At 41.2% G+C, this 21,983-nt stretch overlaps 1 protein-coding gene across 10 annotated transcripts in view; it reads left to right on the top strand.

Moving 5' to 3' along the window:
- ATP11A (ATPase phospholipid transporting 11A) overlaps positions 1 to 21,983 on the top strand; it is a 273,658-nt gene that overhangs the window by 237,830 nt on the left and 13,845 nt on the right. For 2 of the 10 annotated variants that reach the window (XM_075590677.1, XM_075590679.1), the window contains exons 25-31: positions 1,344 to 1,479; positions 1,946 to 1,969; positions 3,246 to 3,311; positions 3,605 to 3,708; positions 8,934 to 9,099; positions 15,709 to 15,815; positions 16,403 to 16,467. In XM_075590677.1, the coding sequence (XP_075446792.1) occupies positions 1,344 to 1,479; positions 1,946 to 1,969; positions 3,246 to 3,311; positions 3,605 to 3,708; positions 8,934 to 9,099; positions 15,709 to 15,815; positions 16,403 to 16,454 (655 nt within the window). In that variant the 3' untranslated portion in view covers positions 16,455 to 16,467. Of the gene's footprint in view, positions 1 to 1,343; positions 1,480 to 1,945; positions 1,970 to 3,245; positions 3,312 to 3,604; positions 3,709 to 8,933; positions 9,100 to 12,349; positions 12,439 to 14,868; positions 14,978 to 15,708; positions 16,220 to 16,402; positions 16,468 to 16,801; positions 21,769 to 21,983 lie in introns of those variants that run through there. The other 8 variants (XM_075590680.1, XM_075590682.1, XM_075590681.1 and 5 more) reach the window with 8 other exon arrangements.

The following is a 21,983-nucleotide window of genomic DNA, read 5'->3' as shown; positions in this document are numbered from 1 at the left end:
TGCAACATACTAACAGGATGAAGGAAAGGAGAGGAAAAAACGGAGCACTACATCCAATGCTGGCAAAGCCAAAAAATAACGACAACGATGCGTTCCCACAATGAAAATTAAATCTGATTTAATGGATCAAAAACATACAAAAAACACCAACGCGTTTCGGACTATGAATAGCCCTTTATCAAGGTGTATACACACTTACCTTCTGGAGTGCTATTTGTATAAGTCCGTGTCACGTGACGTACCCGGAAGAGATGGCGATTGGCGCCTACTGCACCCCGGTCTTATACAAATAGCACTCCAGAAGGTAAGTGTGTATTCACCTTGATAAAGGGCTATTCACAGTCCAAAACGCTTTGGTGTTTTTGTTTGTTTTTGATCCATTAAATCAGCTTTAATTTTCATTGTGGGAACGCATCCTTGTCGTTATTTTTTTACTTTGCCAGCACTGGATGTAGTGCTCCGTTTTTTCCTCTCCTTTCCTTCATCATGTTCATCCACAGGCGGAGGCACACTTAACCCTTGGATCGCTGGATATATTGGACTTACTGCATATTGTGGACATTCATCCCATGTGAGTTTATTCCAGTTGATCCATACCTTCATTTGGACAATGTTGATTCTATTGTACTGTTCCATGGAATTGGATGTTTATTAGTACTGGTCATCGGCAGGTGTCTATCATTATATCCTTACTACTGTGCTACGTGGGATTATAGTATACCAATCATACATCTTTTGGGACAGCTATCTTCTCTATTCCAATATCTACTGAATGGGTTAATTATCCAAATATGAAGTTTATTACTTTTACAACTCTCTGGTGTTGCTTTTTCTACTGAGCACCATACAACATTTTTTCTATGCAACATACTAACAGACAAGAATCCTGAGAGGAACCTCTGATGCATTTCACGCATGCGTGCACTTTGTCAAAGAGCACGCATGCGCAAAATGCATCAGAGGTTCCTCTCAGGATTCTTGCCTGTTAGTATGTTGCAGCTGATGTAATAAAGTACGTTTTTTAGCGACCCAACCTCTGTTTTCCAGTTTATTATCGGAATGTGATTTTAAATGTAATCCATTTGTAAATAATAGTTCACAATGCCCAGTGAATTGTGGTGTATTTGACGTTATTCTCTATTTCCCAGCCAAATGTCATATTATTTTCCATTGAGTATAGCAAGGAAATTATATGAATAGATTTGGAAACATTCTCACCTTCTTACATTAAGACAAATTGTAATCAACTAAAGACATACGTCTTAAGAGAAGGGGAATAGTTTAGATATTTTAAATAGCTCATGCCTTTTGTAAGCAATGGTTTTTGCCTTCTCCTTGCACAGGGATATCGCCAGGAATTCATTGCTTCGCTGGCGATTATTCATTTATTGGACATTTCTGGGACTGTTTGATGCTGTGGTGTTTTTCTTTGGGGCTTATTTCTTGTTTGACAATGCCACTGTGACCAGCAATGGACAGGTACGTTCTCACGTAGATATTGTGTAAGAGGCAGTACGTTTGTATGAGTAATTCAGGAATCCACCAGTAACATGTTAATCAAGCCCATGTACTGTAGAGTCAATGTGAGTTCAAAAGATGCATGAACCAAAGAGAAAATTAGATGCGGACATCTAACATAACAGGTACTGCTCAGTACTTTTATGTATTTTATTTTAGAATATATTACCATTTCTGTAATGTGCTTTTTTTAAGATCTTTTTTTTTTTGGCTGCTTGGCTCATTTGCTTTCTTCTTTGGATCAATCCGTCCGTGGATATTTATTTTTTTAATTTTCTGATTGAACATGTCTGATACATTTACAGGCGTTCAGCATATTATTTTCAGCATATTTGTGTTCTGCTTCCTTTTATTTTTTTATTATTTTTTTTACTTTGTATTTTTATGTTTCTATTTCTTTTGCTTCTGCAACTGTTCCTCTCCTCAGCTATTGACGACCAACACATACATGGTAAGAATGTTCTCATTCTGTTATGCTGTGCATTGCTATATAGATCCTGCTTGCTTGCTTGCTGCTGTGTTGCTGATGGATAGGGCATGTGTGTATAGAGCTGGAGTTCATATTGCACCTCTCTTTGACCCCGAAGGAAAATCTACACATCATATATACTTTTAGTCAACTTTTACAGTTAGAGGCTGTGTTAATAGTAGCTTGAGCTATAAAAATAATAATAATATAATACTAAGCCATAGAAAGTTTATTTAGCATAGCAATGCTAATTAGCCAGAACAGTTTATCGCTATTACACTGTTTCTTGGTTTTATCTTTACAAACAGTACAGTAGATTGTAGGAGATGAGTTTCTTTTATTTTATAGGCCTATATAGCTATTACTTTGTGGATAATCTAAATAACTAATTAATTATTGATAATCAGTGATTTTAGAGAAATTTTAGCAAATTATGTGCTTTATGAAATGAAAAGTTACCCTTATACCTTTGCAATATACAGTAGGTGAAAGGGGATCAGCTCCCTAAATCCAAAGCCAATTTTGATGATCTGACCGGTAGTGACTGTATTTAGCACTCTAGGTAGCGAGTGTTGGTGCACAGGATTCTGGGTATGGGCATTCAGATTGAAATTTTAATTTACTTGTTTACCAAAAATACTCACCTCCCATGTTCAAAACAGAGCCAAGAAGTAGCTAGCTCCAGTCAGGCTTCTGTATAGAGCCTCACACAGGGTTTAAGTCATTGAGACATAGCCGTGTTTTGAACCAGGAATAACAGTGCAGTATTTGCCACAAATGTTCTTCCAAGTTTGTTTTACTCTGCAGCTAATACTAAAATCTGTTTCTGATATTAGTCTCTTCCTCTGTGTGGTTTGAAGCTCTTGTGAGTCCATGAATTTCAGATGTATCTGATGTGCATAGACTATCTGAATTCTTTGCATGGTGCTGTTCTACCTTTATTTGGATTGCAAATCACCCAGTACATTACTAGAGCCACAGTACGGAAATAAAAAAACGAAAGGGAGATGATGAAAGCCACAATGGAAAGTATAATAATAGTGTGATAGTACCTTGCGTGAGTAGGTATGTTACAGGTATGTCCACAGGCAGTGTACAGCAGAATCTTCTGCTTTTAGTTCTATCTGATCTTAATGTGAAGAGTGTCACAGCGATGATATAGAAAGTAATGATTAGTAAACTCAGGTGAACATGGCAACACACATTTCAATAGATAGTTCCACGTTTAATCATGTCTTTCTTTGTGCCTTTTTGACAGATGTTGGGAAACTGGACGTTTGGCACATTGGTATTTACTGTCCTGGTATTTACAGTTACACTCAAGGTAACTACGCACAACTGAACGTTTGGGTGTGTTGGTGTGAAAACCAACTGCTGTATTTATAACCTACAGATATCTTTGGACTGGGAAAAGGAAAAGCTAAGATCGTGGCAGAAAGACTGCAATAAGCAATAGCTTGCTAAAGGCTGCTACATCTACCACAAGCAGGAATACACAGAGAGGGGGCAGCTGCATCTGTAATCCCTTGTTTGCTGCTTCTATTTTCTATAGTAGTATTTTTTTTTCAGTGAATTTTCTCACCTGCCGATAAAGACATATTTTTCATTTGCTTTTAGCTTGCACTGGACACACAATACTGGACGTGGATAAATCACTTTGTGATCTGGGGGTCACTGTTATTCTACATCCTCTTTTCTCTGCTCTGGGGAGGAATTGTCTGGTAAGAAAACGTGCTATATTTTGGAGATGGAGAAAATATTTGTATTAGACCGGCCTATCACCCATGTAATCATATTGTCTGCGTGTTAATTCAACCTTAATAAAAGGTCAACTTATTATACCAAGACTAGGAAAGCACATTATAAATTGTCTTAAATATCACATTTAGGATTATAAGTGTCAAAGCCCTATTTTAGAGGTAAATTCATGCAATGTCAGCTGGCGTGTTCTTTGCATCATGGTGGTTTGGTTGACATGTGATTTGCGATATAATAAATGAGAGGGGGGGGGTCACTTTTTTTTTTAAATTAAAACTAAAGCTATACGTTTAAGGAATGACTGCTTCTTTAAAATAAATGACCGTGGACATCAGATTCCTTCTTCCAGTTTCGAACATCTTATAACACATCAGGTTTGGAGACAGATGCATTCTGAATGCAAAACTATTTGCTCTGGGCTAGGCCGAAGGTGTTCTCTTTGATCCAAATAATGACATTTTTCAGTAGCCAGGACTTCTCCTTCTAATAGCTTTGTAAATGTAAGATGGAAAATACCAGCAACACAAAGCACTACTATATAAATATATATATCACAAATGTGAATATTGTTGAATACACAATTCATACTAATGTTGTCTGAAGGCTAATTGTGTGTTCGTACCACGTTTAATAATAGCAATATAAAATACAATTCAAAAATGTATTTGAAAACTCATTGATATGTTTATATAACAATAGACTTCACTATCAGATTTATTTTTGCTGCTCTTGTCACAAACCGCCATTGTTGCGTTATAGAATGTCCGCAGTGTGGAAAAGGAGAAATCCAGGGAGAGAGAATTACAATTAGAATATCTTTTGCTAAATAAACCCTTGAGCAGGAGTAGCCAACTCCAGTCGTCAAGGGCCACAAATAGGTCAGCTTTTCAGCATATCCCTGCTTCAGCTGACTGAGCGCCTGATTGAGCCACCTGTGCTGAAGCAGGGATATCCAGAAAAGCTGACCTTTTGGTGGCCCTTGAGGCCTGGAGTTGGCCACCCCTGCCCTTGAGCATGTCATGCGATGCACTTGTGGACTTCATTCTGCTCTCAGTGGGTTATTCAGCAGCAGATGTTCATAAGTAAACGGCATCAAGTAACAGGGCCGGTGAGTTCCTGTTGGGAAATAAGACTTAAAAACAAGTCAATGAAGGGGGATTTCCGAATAGGAAGTACTGTATAAAACAAAACGTTACAGACACGTTGCTGCAAGACTGCACCTGTTTGTAACCATCCTGTAGGAGGGGGAACTTCTAATCTTCAGACGGAAAAGATCTACAAATGACTTAACCCCATTTTTTGTGTTAACACCTGACATCCGTTTAGCAGTGGAAGGTACAGCGTTAAATGGCTGAGTTAGACAAAAAAAGTGCCCTAAGCTTCACATTTTAATTATTAACTTTCCCTGTGCTGCAGACGCCAAACTATTATTCTACATGGGTATTGTTCTGCAAAGTTCTTGTGGTGCAGTTTGTGCTCACTGGTTAATTATTTGTCACATACGCGCTCCATCTTGCCAGTAACCTCTGCGCGTACTCTGGTTGAAAGGCGTAGTGACGATTCACAGAAGAATCCGTGTATATATTATACTCGCCATCCTTGTCATGGCAATTTCATTGCGTTATTAGAAATTAACGGCAGAATAGAACTATTAAGCTCACCTACAGATGCAGCTAAAGCGAACTGTCTTCGGTGCCGCTGCCACCCGCAGTTACGTGACCGCGGAGGTGGCAGCATCGGAGGGTTAACGCTGCCGGGGGTCCCTTTCGGAAGTATGCCCACACCCCCCCATCTCCCGCAGCGCAATCACAGCAGACACTGTCTCTGGCGCCACAGACTTTTGCTTCTGTGGCCCCGGGGACAGTTACTACATCTGGAGCTGCCCATTTTCCTGTGTGTTGGGAAACTAGTCGTGTGCTGAAGCATTCATTGAACCTTTGCTTGTAAATTCACATCTCTGACCACTTGACAAACAGCTGCCATGTCTTACCACAGAAGAAATAGGAATGACATGTGTGGGACTAAGGCCAGATATGCAAAGGTGGCATCAAATTATACGGCGTTTTATGGCTCATTCAAAGACCATCTCTTTACCTCACTTAGTAAATATGGCCCTAAATGCTTCTTTTAATATTCGTAATTATAATCGAGTTGAATAAGAGAACATGTTTTTGGATGCACTTTGATTATTCGAGATTTGTCCAATATTTAATTCAAAATTGATGCAGCTACCACTCACACAGCCACACACTTCATTTCTTACAGTAGAGATGGGCACATTTTTTTGGTGGATTTGGATTGGCCGGTTCCTTTGGTCCACAGATTAATCTCAAAAAGGGCGATTCGCATTTTGTGGATTTTGTTATTGTTATTGCCAATACACTCTGCGGATTCGGCAATCTGTTAGAGGATTCTTAAGAATCTGCCCACGGATTGCTGAATCCACGGATTGGATTCTACAGATCCCATCAACGGATTATATCCAATGGCTGATTTTGGTGAATCCGTGCGGATTAAAATCGACCAAATCCATTTGCGATTTTACACCCGCAAAACGGATTTTGGGGGTAAAACGCGAGAATATCCGGGAAATGGATTTGGGCGGGATCGCTTATCTCTATTTATCATTGTTGTGAATACAGGACAAAATGAATACTTTATCTTCCCAACATTTGCAAATATTTGTAAATACCCCAGAGTAATTTAGAGAGCAGTCGCATCTACAGTATATCAACTATTAAAGCAGAGTTATACTGTTTTGTAATTGACACAATTCAATCCATGCTGTTTGGAAGATTTTGGATTATCAAAGGATTGTTAAAGTATCAAACATTGCTTTTAAATGTTTCATTGGCAAGTTATACAATGTTACTGCAGCTCCTGAACACTGATATTGGTGCGTTTCTGATTTAGTAGCCTTATCTACACATCATACACAACACATTAATTTCTATACACATATAGGGGACCTATGCACTAAGATCATATTTGAATTTATTTAGTGCGGCAACATGTAAATGCTAAAAGTTATACAAACCTGCATTAACTGCGCATTGTATCTATGAAGATTTAATACATACAACGCATCATTTTGTTTGAAATAAATTTGGACACAGTGGGTCATGTTGAATACCTAATTAATACAATTTAAATAAAAATAGAATTAAGTGTATTTTTTATTTATAACTAGTGTTAGTAAATATCAATTATTATTGTAATAATCGCACTGTAAAAATAATACGTTTTGATAACCTATATAATGAATCTAACACTAATATCAGGGTTTACCCCACGTTGAACTTGGTGGACGATTTTGACTCACTTTATACTTTTTGGTGCACAGAAAAATACTTTTTTTAGTACATAACATTACAATTTGTACACCAGCGCAGTCCATTTCTGTGCGCACAAAAAATGGCACAAATTGAAAAATTCAAGGCTAGTAAATAGATTTAAAATGTAAAATTAGATTTTGGTGTGTCAATTTTGAGCCAAATTTTTTGGGCGATGTTTAGTACAAGGAACATATAGAGGAGAACCATTTAAAGGAGAATACCGATATCTGATCAATCTATCACTGTTCTCACTAAAAATAGGTGAATGTGTAAAAGTTCCTTACTGCTGTAACCCATGTCCTCCCCCCGAGACACAGATGGCCATCTAGGGTGTAGTGAGGGCTGGCTACATGTACTTGGGTGGTGCGCACCTGCTTGGAACAGGAGGGCCTGAGTCTGCCGCGTTGGTGTTGGGGACAACAGGACCAGGCTTCTGGGGTAATCGCCTTCATTCTTTAGCATCGGTGCAGCGCCTCCATTCTCTATAATCCCCAGGGATGTGGGGTAGGACCCTTACAGAGAAAGAACCCTGGTCCCAGGGTGAATGCTCCAGAACTCACACACAGTCTTAGGTAAAACAGCAGCAATGTCTTTATTCCTTGGTAACACTTTGAGGTAGTACACAGCAGTTCATACACTTCAGCAGTTCCACTAAAGCAGTGCTTCCAATTGTAAGCCCTCCTTCTCTCCTTCTCCTTCAGACTGTATCCCTGCAGGATGGTCTGGATGGGGCCTCAATACCCCTGCCTCCACTCTCCCCAGGGTAGGCCCTCTGGGTGAGGCTAGATGACTTTCCCCTCACCCCCTGAACAGGGTGAGGGGCATTGGTCCACCTCTATAGTTCGGTCCGCTCTACTCAGAGGGGCTCTGCGTATCTCCTCCAAGCACCGTTCTCACTCTACACGTGGTCTCTCAGCTCATTCATTAGCTCGGCTGGGTCCTACTCCGCTTCAGACCAGCATGTCACTCCTAGCTCGCAGGATATAACTCCACAGACTGACAGGTTGAACGCTCAACCTTCACAGGGTCATCTCTCTCTCTCTTTCTCAGCACTTTCAGGCTGACGGTTCTTGCACTGCAGAGAACAGACACACTGCTCTCCAGCCAGACACTCCACTCCAACCAGGCAGCTTTCAGAACTCACAGAACCAACTGAACCACACACAACCAGGACAGCCCACTAAATAGAGTTCAGCCCTGCCCCTCATGATGTCAGCAGGACCTCCCCTCTGTCTAGGCCTGCACAGAGTCAGGGGGCCCCTCCTCTATCACTCCATGCAGGGCTTGAAGGGGGAAAACCCATGATCACTACTGGCTTACCAGGGCTTACTCCAGTAGGAGAAGGAGAAGTAGCCCGCTCTTACTTACAGGGGGCTACACTGCCTTTGTAGTAATATGTTTTTTTTCAACACATAAAAATATGAATTAGAATTTGGTATAATTTCTAATCCTCTTTAGCCATAAACTGTATGTACATTAAACGCATCATTATCTGGGGTATTTTGATTTTGAGAACGACAATGAGGCCCTTTGCATTATACAAGGAAAAGTTCAGAACTCAGTACTCTGCATGCAATACAAGCACACATCTTCTGTTTCATCATTTAAGATCTGTTTCAATATGTTTAATAACGTTACCATTTGATGTCCAATACCATAACTGCAATAACAAAACCCAATAAGGTGGAATAAACAATGCAAGCTGATTTTGTTACCATTGGATAGAATCTAATATACCTAAGATAGGAAAGAATAAAGCAGCCAGTGAGTTAATAGTATTATACCTATGGAAGGCTGTTATTACTGTGCCATTGTTATTAAGTTTACGGTTTGGTTTTGTGTTCTCATTACAGGCCTTTTCTCAATTATCAGAGGATGTACTATGTGTTTATGCAAATGTTGTCCAGCGGTCCTGCCTGGCTGGGCATAGTCCTCCTCATTACTGTCAGCCTTTTCCCTGATGTTCTCAGGAAAGTTATATGCAAACTGCTATGGCCCACGGCCACAGAAAGGATCCAGGTAAACTCGTCTCCCAACCTCTTGACTGCACACAGTTATTTCAGCTGTACTAGTGTAGGATTAGAATAAACGAATGTAGAAAAATTAGAATGACTAGTAAACACAATTGTTCGATTTATTTAATTTTTAATCTATGACGCACAAGAGTTGAAGAACTCCTCCCAGAAACTGAAACCAAGTTATATTGTTGACAAGAACGTTGGCGATTGAAGCATGGTTCATGTCTTACCTCTCATGCTAATGCCTTGCTCAATGCATAGCTTTCTGTTCAATTTCTCTGCTGCTACTTATTCATGTGCCAATACTGTTCAGGTATCAGATGTGTGTTCTAAATGTATTTTTTTTTTTTTATTATTTTTTTTTTTAGAGTGTATACAATGGAGATAATCCAACGTTTAAAATGACTGTTTCCTTGCTCTCTTACAGGATGCCTGTGTTCTGGGTTCAATAGTTGCTTGAAAATATAGTTTCCTTATTTCTCTCCCCTTGCTGGCAGTCTCAAGTGTCCTGAACTCATCTCGCAGTCCATATACTGTGGCACAAAAGAGTAGATAGACTGCCACACTAGGGATATGCAACACATATATGTAGAATAGAAGACTCAGAGCTACCTTTATTGTCACCTTCTAGTCAGCAGAATACACAACATTTTGGGGGGGGGGGGATACCCCGAAAGGTTGTGTATTCTGATGACCAGAAGGTGACAATAAAAGTAACCCTGAGTCTTCTACTCTACATATTTGTGTTGTGTATCCCTAATACTGCAGTCTAACTTCTCTTTTGTGCTAGATAGCCTTCATTATCAGAGTTGCCTGCAATTCATTCATGCCCCAAAGGAAATGATGGGCATTGAGCAGCCACGTTTGAATAAATGCAACAAATGTAAACTGTGAAATGGTCATCCTTTGGTTGCAAAGTGCAGGCCCCCTGCCTTCATTTGGCCCCACTATTGGCAGGATGGGGCCGAGTGCTTCCTATAACTTGGCGGGATGTGTGTAAGCAGTAATGCCAGTCTCCATGGTGTTGCATGATGGTATCAGTTTTCATGGCATTCAGTGGCTTTGCCGCCTTAAGGCCTCAAAATTGCACATAACGTATGAATGGTGTAACATTGTGGAGCATTATTAACTCTAGAAAAGATTGAGTGCATATATGCACTCTTATATTCATTATTCATTTTTATAGAAGAATTGTAGTATGCTTTGGTACCCACTGAGTAAAATGTGCCCTACAACAACAAGCTGTACAGAGTATTTAGCAGGGCCAATTACCTACCATGTCGAGCTTGAAATATAATGTTTGGTTCATAAAGCACAGTGAAATGCAGGGATTTACCCCCAGGTCCCAATGAGCTGGCACATTATGAGTGCATTACATCTTCTCCCCACAAATAATTAAAAGGCAATACATTTAAAAAAATAAATAAAAAAAAAAAAATATATATATATATATATATATATATATATATATATATATATATATATATATATATATATATATATATATATATATATATATATATAGTCCTTGCTATCTGAAAGTATAAATTATAATCACTTTGCCTATTGAACATACCAAGGTTCAGTACAGTACAAACACAGAGTGCACATGAGTTCACAATTCAACGACAGGGAAACAAACAAGTTTACTGCAACACATTCCTATCTGTGTATCTATCTACTCCACTTATCTATCTGTCTATTTATCCCTCTCTCTGTACAGAGCACTATCCCCTCTGAGAGGAATAATATAATATGATCTATTAAAATGCATAATAGACATCCTGTTATTGTTGTCTTTCATATCCTATTATAACAACTTGTGCTTCATTCTCAAATAATATTTTATTTTTCATGTATCCCACTCATGTTAGTCAATACTGTGTCAAAAAGATTGACTCTGATTGACTCTGTGTACATATGTATTATAATAGGTTATATTAAGCCCTACCTCGTGTGCCATTGTTTTTCTTCCTGCCCTATGGCTAGCAGTCTGGAGTATCTGAGGTAGAGTGCACCTCTCGGGCTAATACGTCTGTCACAGTCATAAGAAGATTGATGATGACGTTTCTTACATTTGAGGAAGACTGGAGCATAAGTCTCAATTTTTAGGAGGTTAATAAATACAGTGTCGACTATTTTGGAGTTTCCTTCAAATAAATGATATATGTAATTTCTAAACAGTTTTCCCCATCCATAGAAGAAATAACATGCTTAACATGCAATACAAATGACACCTGCAGGCAGAACCTCTTATCCATCGCCCTCATTTGTACCATTATGCCAGTATGCCCTAGAACAGGGGGGCTCAACTCCATTCCTCACCCCCTCCCCCAACAGGTCAGGTTTTCAGGATACCCCAGCTTTAGCAAAGGTGGCTCAGAGGCATTGAGCCACCTGTGCTGAATCTGGGATATGCTGAAAACCTGACCTGTTGGGAGGGGGACTGGGAGCACCACTGCCTTAGAATATGGTATTGCTTAAATTCATGTTAAAAAAAAAACCGTTAATGTCGGGTTACCCAGCTGGAGAACGTAATGTATAATGCCGGCTCCATTTTAAAGGAAGGATAAGTCATGGAAAGCCTGATGCCTGAAATATTTTTAATTAGCAAACACAATTTCATTGCTTAGAAATATATATATTTGTGTATTGTAATCACTTGTCTTGCTATAAACCTGAAATGCCGCTTCAGACCTAAAGTGACAAAATGTGCAAAAAAAAGTAAAGAAGAGTGAGAGCCTTGATGAGAAAAAAACAGAAATAGTAACATTCAATAATAATACCATTATTACCATAGTAACATTCAATAATAATAATACCATTATTACCATAGTAACATTCAATAATAATAATACCATTATTACCATAGTAACATTCAATAATAATAATACCATTATTACTATAGTAACATTCAATAATAATTATACCATTATTACCATAGTAACATTCAATAATAATAATACCATTATTATCATAGTAACATTCAATAATAATAATACCATTATTACCATAGTAACATCCAATAATAATAATACCATTATTACCATGCTGAGGTTTTTATTTCTGTACACTGCGCTAATATTCATTAGCAAAGCTTTGGTGTTTAACCAATGTATCCCTTGTGTTTCTTTCTCCCCTTCCTTTTTCCTTTCCTGTCTTTCAACCTGCTTTGCGTAAATAACTGCTACCTTGCTTAAACATTAATGATGCACGTGGGTACCTGCTGCCATCTCCTGGGGAACTCACAGACTAAACAGCCGTGCCTTTCTGTTGAGCAGTCCACCATCTTTATGCTATCTCAGACTTCCAGCAATATAACTTTCTAATGGACCTCAAGGTGATACATTATTTCTGACTTTTTGCATGAACAAGAATTCCTCTGCAGACCGATCAATAATGACAGTGGCTTTTCTAATCTTCCTTTTTCTTGATTCGGGTTATAAGTGTCTTTCTAGTGGGTCCTTTTCTTGGATACTACATTGAATTTCTCCCCTTATTCTAGGGTAAAGTTACCCCGTACATAATTAATAGGCTCCTTCTACAACAACAGTGTGGCTTTCAAGACCTTTTTATGGTTACTTAATTAGTAGGTGATACTGAAGGTTAATAAAAAAGCAATGAAACTCAATACCACTAAATATCATTATAGTTGAACTATTGATGTCCGGTACTTATAGCTATCAGAGATTCTGAAGTTTCACCTGTCTCGTAGAAGGGGTCTGCAAGTAAGTATAGATGCAAATAAAAGTATAGTAATTTGTGTCTGATAGCACAGTCTCACTTAGCTGATCTACTTTTTCTTGTACAAATTGGCTTTGCATTTACTTTGATTACGATTGCATATTTCACTGTGAAATCTATTTATTATATATTTCGAATAAATATTAATGTTAGAACAGTTATTTGCAGATTCTTAAAAATTTCCACACCTGTTACCGCCCCCAAAATTTGCTTCAAAGTGCAGCTCCTTAAAATGCAATCACATTCTTCCTCAGCAAAGTATAAATCCTAACATTACACATTCTGCAACACATTTTCCTAATGTTTAGTTTTCTGCCTTAAATTTGCAAAGGTAAAGTATTGAACTCTGAATTGTCTGTGAACATACTGTATGTTAAGCGGAGCTGCAGTGGAGTTTAGCACAGAGGATGTAGAAAAAAACTAAGGGGTTTATTCTCTATCAGCCAAAGAGGCTGACCGGGCTGTTTTCACCAGATATTCCCTATTGACTAAAATAGGGACCTTTTGGCCGATAATGGCCAGAACTGGCACTTAAAGATGCAATCCATGCAATATCCTACGTGGTTTAGTTTTTTTTTAAAATAAATCAATTCTGTAGTATTAGATGATACGGCATTTTTTTCATTTAACTTCATGCCATTTTAATGAGTTTTAATATAATGCGCATCCTTTGATTTCTGTAGCAGCTTTTAGCCCACCTCTCCAGCAAAGTGCAAGACCTTTGTAACACTTTCCTGTTTGGGATAATTTGTTGCCAATATTCCCAGCAGTTTGAGCTGCAAACTGTAACAATAGATCATGTTACCTTAGGATATATAAGGATACATTGTAGCTGCTGAGTTACACTGACTGAAGGATTGATTGAAAATGAAAGGCGGCCATTTAGTGAACCCTGCGAAGCAATATATTTGCTGATCGACCACGGGAAACCGGATCGATCGGCGGCTTACAGTAGTTAGTTTTCAATAAACGTAATCAAAGGCTACATACAGTATATTAAAACAATTTATTTTAAGTGCCGCTTGGATTGCCTCTTTTAATGGATATAAAACAAGCCCCTTAGCTTGAAAACATCCCAATAATTACAAAAGAGATTACATCTTAAAATGCTTTTTCCTCTGGTTGCAGTTCTGGTTGCAGTTCTGGTAGGGTGTCTGTAATCCATAACTTCCTTCCCCTTTCCTTCTACATGAAATGTGTGAACGAGAAAACTTTTCAGTGAAGGCAGACAGCAGAACCGCAAAACCTTTGGAGGATTGATATGCTTTTGAGAAACCCATATTTACATACTACTCGTACTACTCTTATGCTTGTTTCTCTTATCTTCTTTTTAAATAGACTACTTCAGTTGTACAAATATTTTTTTTCGGAACCAACATATACATATATTTTTTTTTTACAAAACCACTTGCTTGCTTTTTTTGAACTAACAACAAAGCACGTCGTCATTATTTAACCATCAACTCTGTTCTACCTCAGCGCTTGGTGCAAATCTGAAGGTCAAATCAGATGGACTATTGAACCTGTCCTACCATGCTCTCTTAGACAAACAGCTGCCCTTGAGCAGTACTTCAATTTTATAGATCGTCCATCCATAGCACTATATATCATTGCTGCTGCCTACGTAAAAAGCCATTTCACACAAGACTGGGATTACAACAGAGTCGTACTTTGGAGATGGGAAAAAAGGAAGACTGTGTATAAAATATTTTCCATTCGTGATGTGCACATCATTTAGAAGAAAATTAAAAACTTATTTTTAAAAAAAAAATAAGGTATAAATATATATGTGTAATCCCAAATTTTATATTTGAAATACAGGATTATGGAGAGCAGTTTGGCAGACAGCAAAATATAGACTTTGCTATCCAAGTGCTCAGTCACTGACGATGCCTTTGCTGGATAAATGATCCTTATAAATGTTTATACATGCCGCTTTTTTTTAATCTATACAAATTCATTAGTGATGTGAATCGCTAAACTTGGATATCAATGGATGTCTCAGTGTTTTTCCTCATCCTTGCAGAAGATATTGAAACAAAAGTCAGCTGTAAGTGCAGTGACGAGCATCGAAGGGCCACTTCTGGGAGAATCCACTGCTGCTGAGAGATAAGTGCAGTAAATGCATTGCATAGGTAACTCTATTACATAGGCGTGGCTAGTATGGATTCTTCTCTTGGTGTGCTATTCTGCACTCAAACTCTGCACATTTTTCCTCCAAAGTTTTTTGCTCTGCTTGTCTCTTTTTTTTTTTAAATTCAAAAATGTCTATTTGTTTTGACTTAACTACAACATACTGTATACTTTCAGGTGCAATAGTTTAGTTGCCAAACTTATAATAGTTCATAAAGTGTGTACTGTTTAGGGATTAACATGGAATACACGATGTCCATTACTACAGGGCCAAATAAGTGGTGCAACCAAATACAGGTGATTATAGGGATTATATAAATAGTGTGAAATGTTCTTATCATTAATAATCAGGGTAAGTTACACTACTGCAGTGTCTCTCGTGGGTTAAGTGACTACAGTAGTATAATTGTGCATTGTTAAGAGAACACATTGGAAACATTCTGCTCTGTCTATTATATATTCCAACAGAACCTTCCTTTACCCTGTTGACCTCTTTACTTATGGGACAGCATGTACACAGTGCTGTACATGCATACATTATACATTGCTGTACTGTGCATGCATAGATCTGCATTGCTATTCATAAATATAAAAGTCAAGCTTTTTTGTATACAACATATTGATGTGCCTGCATGCATACTTATACATTACTGTGCATAGGATAGAAATATACAATGCTGTGCATGGATTTCCATATATTGCCACGTACTGACTTGTTCTCTTATCTCCACAGAACGCTTCCAGGCAGTCTCGGGACCAGGTTTCTGAGTTCACACCTCTATCCTCATTGCCGAGCCCAAGCTACCAAAGTAACGAATTCAACAGTGCTGCAGCCACCAGGTCTAATTCTCTTTCTAAAAAAGCGATGTTCACTCACTGGCAAAGCAATGATTATTTAAAACTCCCATCCTTCTTTGGCTATTCCAACACGCGCTATAGCTCCGGCGCGGACTCTTACCTCAGCAGGTCAGGGCTGGAAACATCTGTGTGACAGATCACCACTGCAAGCCTTTAAGAACTTTTATTTTTCTTTTAAATAATTTTGGGGACACAGCAAAATGATTGTGTAGTAGAACTTCTACCAATGCCTCCTGGATTCATTCTGCTGTCTGACCCGAAGAGAGGAGTGTCCTCTCTATGCCTGAGAGACTCCGTTTTATTTTGTAACCACTGCAACAAAGAACAATCTTCACAGTCTGGTACTGTGTGACTGATAGCGCTATAAATTCTCTTTGTTGCCTGTGCAGAGTTGTATGTGTTTATTTGTTGTGTCTCCTGTAGTCCTTTTTATACTACTGAATTGTCTCAGTGGATGATCTACTGTATAGGTTAAAGTCAACAGGCTGCTATCTGGGGAAGGTCACTGTACATCTAACTGAAGACCCTGCTCTCTCTCTCTTTCTCTCTTCCTATATCGCTCACAAAAGAACAAGCTGGTGTTGGCTTTGTGCACATTATTTCTCAAGAAACCCTGTCTAACAATCATTTCATTGTAAGTTGCCAAATTACTTTATTTTATACTTCTTGTCCTTCCCTTAGTAGAAATAGATTTATAGACTTGTTCATGTGTTCTGTGGCTTATGCTGGCTATTATATATTTAGTAAGTAGTGCTGTTACATAAGAGACCCAGCGCTGAATGGGCTGTAATGTGTCTTCCAGCACTGGAAAATGTAGATATAAATATAGAATAGCACAGCGTAGTAAATATGGGCCTTTACTGTATGTCTGCCTTATCTGTCCGGGAAGCTAATATATTATTACTTCAAGTAAAAGTCAGCAGATGTCTGTTTCCTGGTACTCCTTAATTTTTCACTTCAAATTTCAGAATCATATTTATGAACCGCCAAGAATTGTTACAAAAGCAAAAACCATATAAATGCAGCATAGATATTTATTCGAGGAATTTAGGGGCTATCGGTTCCAGGTTGTGCATCTAATTTTTGGACATGATTTTTCAGCAAAACCTAGGAAAATGCAACTTTGTTTCATACATTTTTGCAGAGTTTAGAAGTAACATCTGTGACGTAGGGGTAAATATGGCTGCTGTTAATAAAGGTTAAGTCTGCCATTACCCCTACCTGTCAGTAATACATTGGTATTGTATTATATGTTATGTGTATATATATGTCTTTGCTTGGTACCAGCACCTCAGGAATCAGGGGTTACTATGTTTGCAGGAGAATTGTTGCAACTTGGTCTGTGACCTTTCCCTACATCCTTGTTATGTTGCAAATGTTATGTTACAGTTCTACCCACCAATTAGGGCCTGGGCATGTAGGCAGCACCTGGCCCCGAGTGTTGCAATATTATGTTTTAAGTGTATAAAAAGGTGGGGAGGGAGACCCCTAGCAGACAGCCTGCAGAGAGTTGCAGAGGTGTGACTGTGAAAGGGAGAAACTGCAGTTTCCGCTCCAGTGCTGGTCTCAGGCCTGAAAACCAGTCCTGTAGGCACTGGGCAAGAAGAGAGAACAGGGGGAATCTCTGCAAGGATGTCCCTGCAACTAGCTATGTATGGTATTCCCCAGTTGGGTATGTGTGGTGTTTGTGTGTTTTGTATAGTTTAGATATACGTTTCCAATAATTAATTTTATAAACTCTCGTGTTCTGTCTGGCGATATTGATCCCTGGTATTAGTCCTGGTCTCCTGTGACAGGCTATGTTCTGGTGTTAGTGGTGGTATCACCAGGCTCAGCACCGATATTCTTCTGGGAATATCTGTCCTGAGTGAGGCCTTTATTTTGAAGACAACAGAACTCAGAGTTACAACTGTACAATATACTCAGAGGCACACCCTTACCCTGTAGCTTAGTAAATGTACAGACAAGACTACAAGGATGCCAGCCAAGTATCGGTCCTGGACCAAGGACCGGATCGTACTCCGGTGTGAGGAGTGCAGAATACCTACCGGAAAACGCAACAAGACGCAGCTAATCAACGACTTGCTAGCGTATGAGGCACAGCACTGAGGGGTTAGAGCTGAAGCACTGGCCAGCCCTGAAGCAGACTTCAGGAATTACCAGCCAACTCCAGTGAGGAGTCGGGGGAGGATTCGACGGAGCCGTCTGCAGTGGAAATGGGAATGCCAGCATACATCTGGTGTGAGCTGATCTAGGCAGCGAGTTGCCCTGCTCCAGCTCCTGGCTGCTCATGCACCCACCCGATCATCCTTGGGAAGTCAGAGGTCCCGTGCCAGTCGGGCACCCTGAATCAGGGATATGGCAGCTTCACCTGGATAGGCAGCCCAGACGATCCAGCACCCTCACCTACATTCCCGATGCCAGTCGCAGCGACCCAAGCGACCAACCCCTTTGTTCCAGTCGAACCAGCTACACAGGTTTCCACGGTCAGTCTTGGTCCCATGGATGTCCAGATCAAGCACCTTCAACAGGTGACCATTGATGAACGGACGACCGCTGGTATGCTGGATTCCAGTGCGACTGTTACTCTGGTTTGACCTGATATGGTCGGACCAGAGCACCTTTTACCCGAGAGGGGATGAGGGTCTCTGGCGGGTGGGGGTAGCAAATCTCTCCAAGTGGCCCGAGTGTTCCTGGACTGGGGCGTGGGCCAAGGCATCTGCAATGCTGGCACTCTGCCCGGCTTAGATGCTCCTGTACTGTTGGGCAATGACTTGGGTCAACTCCGATGCAGCTACGAGTAGGACGATGCTGTAGTTGCAGTGATGTGGAGCCAGAGTCGCTGGGTCCCATCCCAGACTCTGCTGCGGTTCAGGTTCCAATCCTGAACCCATCACTTCCCAGGCCTTGGAACCCCCAGTCGTTGACGTTCCAGAGAAGGTTGACTTGGTACAGTGGCAGCCGAGCTGACTGTAATGCGGCCGCCACTGCAGTGCGCGTGCAATGCGCAGGGTGACGCGGCTTTTCCGCGCGTCACTGTGGCGCCGATGTCACATGGCGTGCCCGCTTCCCCGACATCCCCTGAAGGTTGAAGCGGGGTAAGTGGGGTTACGGGGAAAATGCAGGGGCAGAGCAGGAGCAGCCAGGGGGTCAGGAGGGGAAAGTAAGATGCGCACGAGGGGAGGGAGTGCAGGGAAGAGATGCGGCTGGCGCGCGGCCAAGTTTGGCGCCAGCCGAACTAAGCCCCGGGAAATTACGGGCAAATGTTAGAATGAAAGTGGCCACAGCAGTAAGTTGAACGGAACCTGCCTTTACTGAGACTGATATCCCTGACTGTGTGACGTAGGCTGGAGCAGAGCCAGATGTTCCGGGATGCCGTACGGGCGAACCCGAGCTTGGAGGGCATGAGTCAGCGTGCTGCTGAATCGTCCTCCGAGTCCGGATCCTGTGGCGCCGTGAACTGTTATACTGGGAAAAAGCCCCGGCAGCTCCGGACAGACCATGGACAGCCAAATGTCAGTTGGTGGTACCTACAAAGTACCGCGCACAGTTGTTGCACTTATCACATGCGATCCCGCTGGCAGGGCATCGAGGTTACCCGTACGAGAGCCAGACTGACCCAGAGTTTCTACTGGCTGGGGGTGTCAAGGGAGGCATCAGCGTTCTGCTGCACATGTGATGCCTGCCTGCGAGTGGGGAGGCAAGGCAATCGGGCGAAGGCCCCCCTTAAGCCTCTACCGGTGATAGAGGAACCTTTTCAGCCGATAGCGGTAGACATCATCGGACCTCTGATGATTCCCAGTAGGTCAGGGAAAAGATATATTTTAACAGTCGTGGACTTTACAACCAGGTTCCCGGAGGCGGTAACTATTTCCTCCATTGACACCCGGAAGGTGGCCGAGGCGCTGATAAGTATTTTTAAGGTTTTCCTAGTGAGATCCTGACTAACCAGGGAGCACAGTTCATGAGTGAGCTGCTCCAAAGTCGCTGGAATGTGTGCAGGGTGACCTTTCTCCACGGTCCCCTATCATACTCAAATCAATGGACTGTGTGAGCAGTTCAATGGCACCCTGAAGCAGATGCTGCAGGCATTTGTGGAGTCCGAAGGATGGGACAGGGAAGCACTCCTGCAGCACCTACTGTTCGGATACAGGGAGATGCCACAGGAGTCTACCGGTTTCACACCCTTCGAGCTCCCCCACAACGGATGCAACGATGCTCCAGTATGTAGTGGAGCTTAGAGATTGGTTGGCAGATCTGAAGTGCTTAGTGCAGGTTTACCTCAAGGGAGCTCAGACCAGGCAGAAGCACTGGTATGATAGAAATGCCCATAGTAGAGAGTTCATCCCAGGGCAGCAGGTGCTTGTTCTGAAGCCAACTTGTCTGAACAAAATCCTAGCTGCCTGGTCCAGCTCGTATCCGGTAATCCTGTGGGTGAACGAGTCAAATTATGTGGTGGCTCTGGATCAGGAGTTAGGTAGACATCGGAGCTACCACATCAACACGTTAAAAGAATATCATGTGAGTGGTCCGGTGATGATGGCAATGTGTAGCCCACCATCGCGAGATGTGGCAAGCAGAGCTCTGCCAATCTCCTAGGGGAGGCTCTGTAGAGGACATAGGAATAGGGTGCCAGCTCGCGGCTTCCCAACGGAAGCAGGTGTGAGAGTTGTTAGGTAGGTATGGGAGTTTGTTCACAGACAAGCCAGGATGAACACACCGCTGGTTGCAGTGGGTGTCAGGGGATAACGCCAAGCTGCTGTGGTGGAGTTTGACCCTCCAAGAATATGACTTTACCGTAAAGCTCTGTGACCTTTCCCTGTTATGTTGCAAATGTTATGTTGCAGTTCTACCCACCAATCAGGGCCTGGGCATGTAGGCAGCACCTGCCCTGAGTGTTGTAATATTAAGTTTTAAGTGTATAAAAAGGTAGAGAGGGAGACCCCTAGCAGACAGCCTGCAGAGAGTTACAAAGGTGTTGCTGTGACAGGGAGAAACTGCAGTGTCCACTCCAGTGCTGGTCTCAGGCCTGAAAACCAGTCTTGTAGGCACTGGACAAGAAGAGAGAACAGGTGCAATCTCTGCAAGGATGTCCCTGCAACTAGTTATGCAGGGTATCCCCCAGTTGGGTATGTGTGGTGTTTGTGTGTTTTGTATAGTTGTGGATATACTTTTCCAATCAATTAATTTTATAAACTCTCGTGTTGTGGCTGGCGATATTGATCCCTGGTATTAGTCCTGGTCTCCCGTGACAACATCTCTAAAATGTTTACAACAGAGGTTTTTTGTTGCTGCTGCCTCCATCTGTAACCAAGAAAATTGTTTTCTTTATAACTGAAAACATGGCTGGCAATGAAATTGTTATTTTTTTTTTATATAAGAAAATTGCCTATTCCATTATTAAGAATGCGTTTGTCAGTTCAGTGACCTTAATGTATTCAGCTAAATTCTTACAAGTACAAAAAGTACATTTGTTCATCTTCCATGTGATGGTAAATATGGATACATGGCCACTGACAAAAATAAGACGAAGCTGAATGTGTTTTTTTTTTTTTTTAAATGGACACACTCTTAGTAACAGTTATTTTTTTTTTTTTGTGCCCAGTTGGATCTGAAGTTTCTTATCTGAGCTAAGTGTCTGGTTCCGTCGGCATTCTGACTTGGGACTTCAGATGATGGTTTTAAGTAATATTTGCAGAATCCCTATTCAAGTCATACAGTACCTGTGACTATGGTGCCTCAGGAAACAAATTCTGTTCATTCATTTGAAGAACAATCTCTTACCATGATAAGTGTGACACCAATCTGTATGACGAGATAAAGCTGGACAGCCAGTGTGTACTAATGTAGCCCTGTTTTTGAAGTGAAACTTCCTTAGTGGCACCTCATTCGAACTGGGGCAAAAATGAATTGTGGAGACAGAAATGAAACGGATGTGACGTCATTGCTGGCAGTTGAGGCCGGGCTGTGTTCTGGCTCAGCCCGACCCCAACACTGACATCACACCCGCTCCACAAATCAGATGCGGCGGCGGCGGCGGCGATAGCCGTCGGCGCCGCTCCTAATGGCCCCCGCTCCCCCCACATGGCTGATAACATGCGGCGGCGGCGGCGATAGCCGCCGGCGCCGCTCCTAACGCCGCCATTCCCC

Source organism: Ascaphus truei, chromosome 3, assembly GCF_040206685.1.
Source record: "Ascaphus truei isolate aAscTru1 chromosome 3, aAscTru1.hap1, whole genome shotgun sequence".
Taxonomy (NCBI): domain Eukaryota; kingdom Metazoa; phylum Chordata; class Amphibia; order Anura; family Ascaphidae; genus Ascaphus; species Ascaphus truei.
The sequence above is the reverse complement of the archived record's forward strand: the minus strand, read 5'-3'. Positions and strand labels throughout refer to the sequence as shown.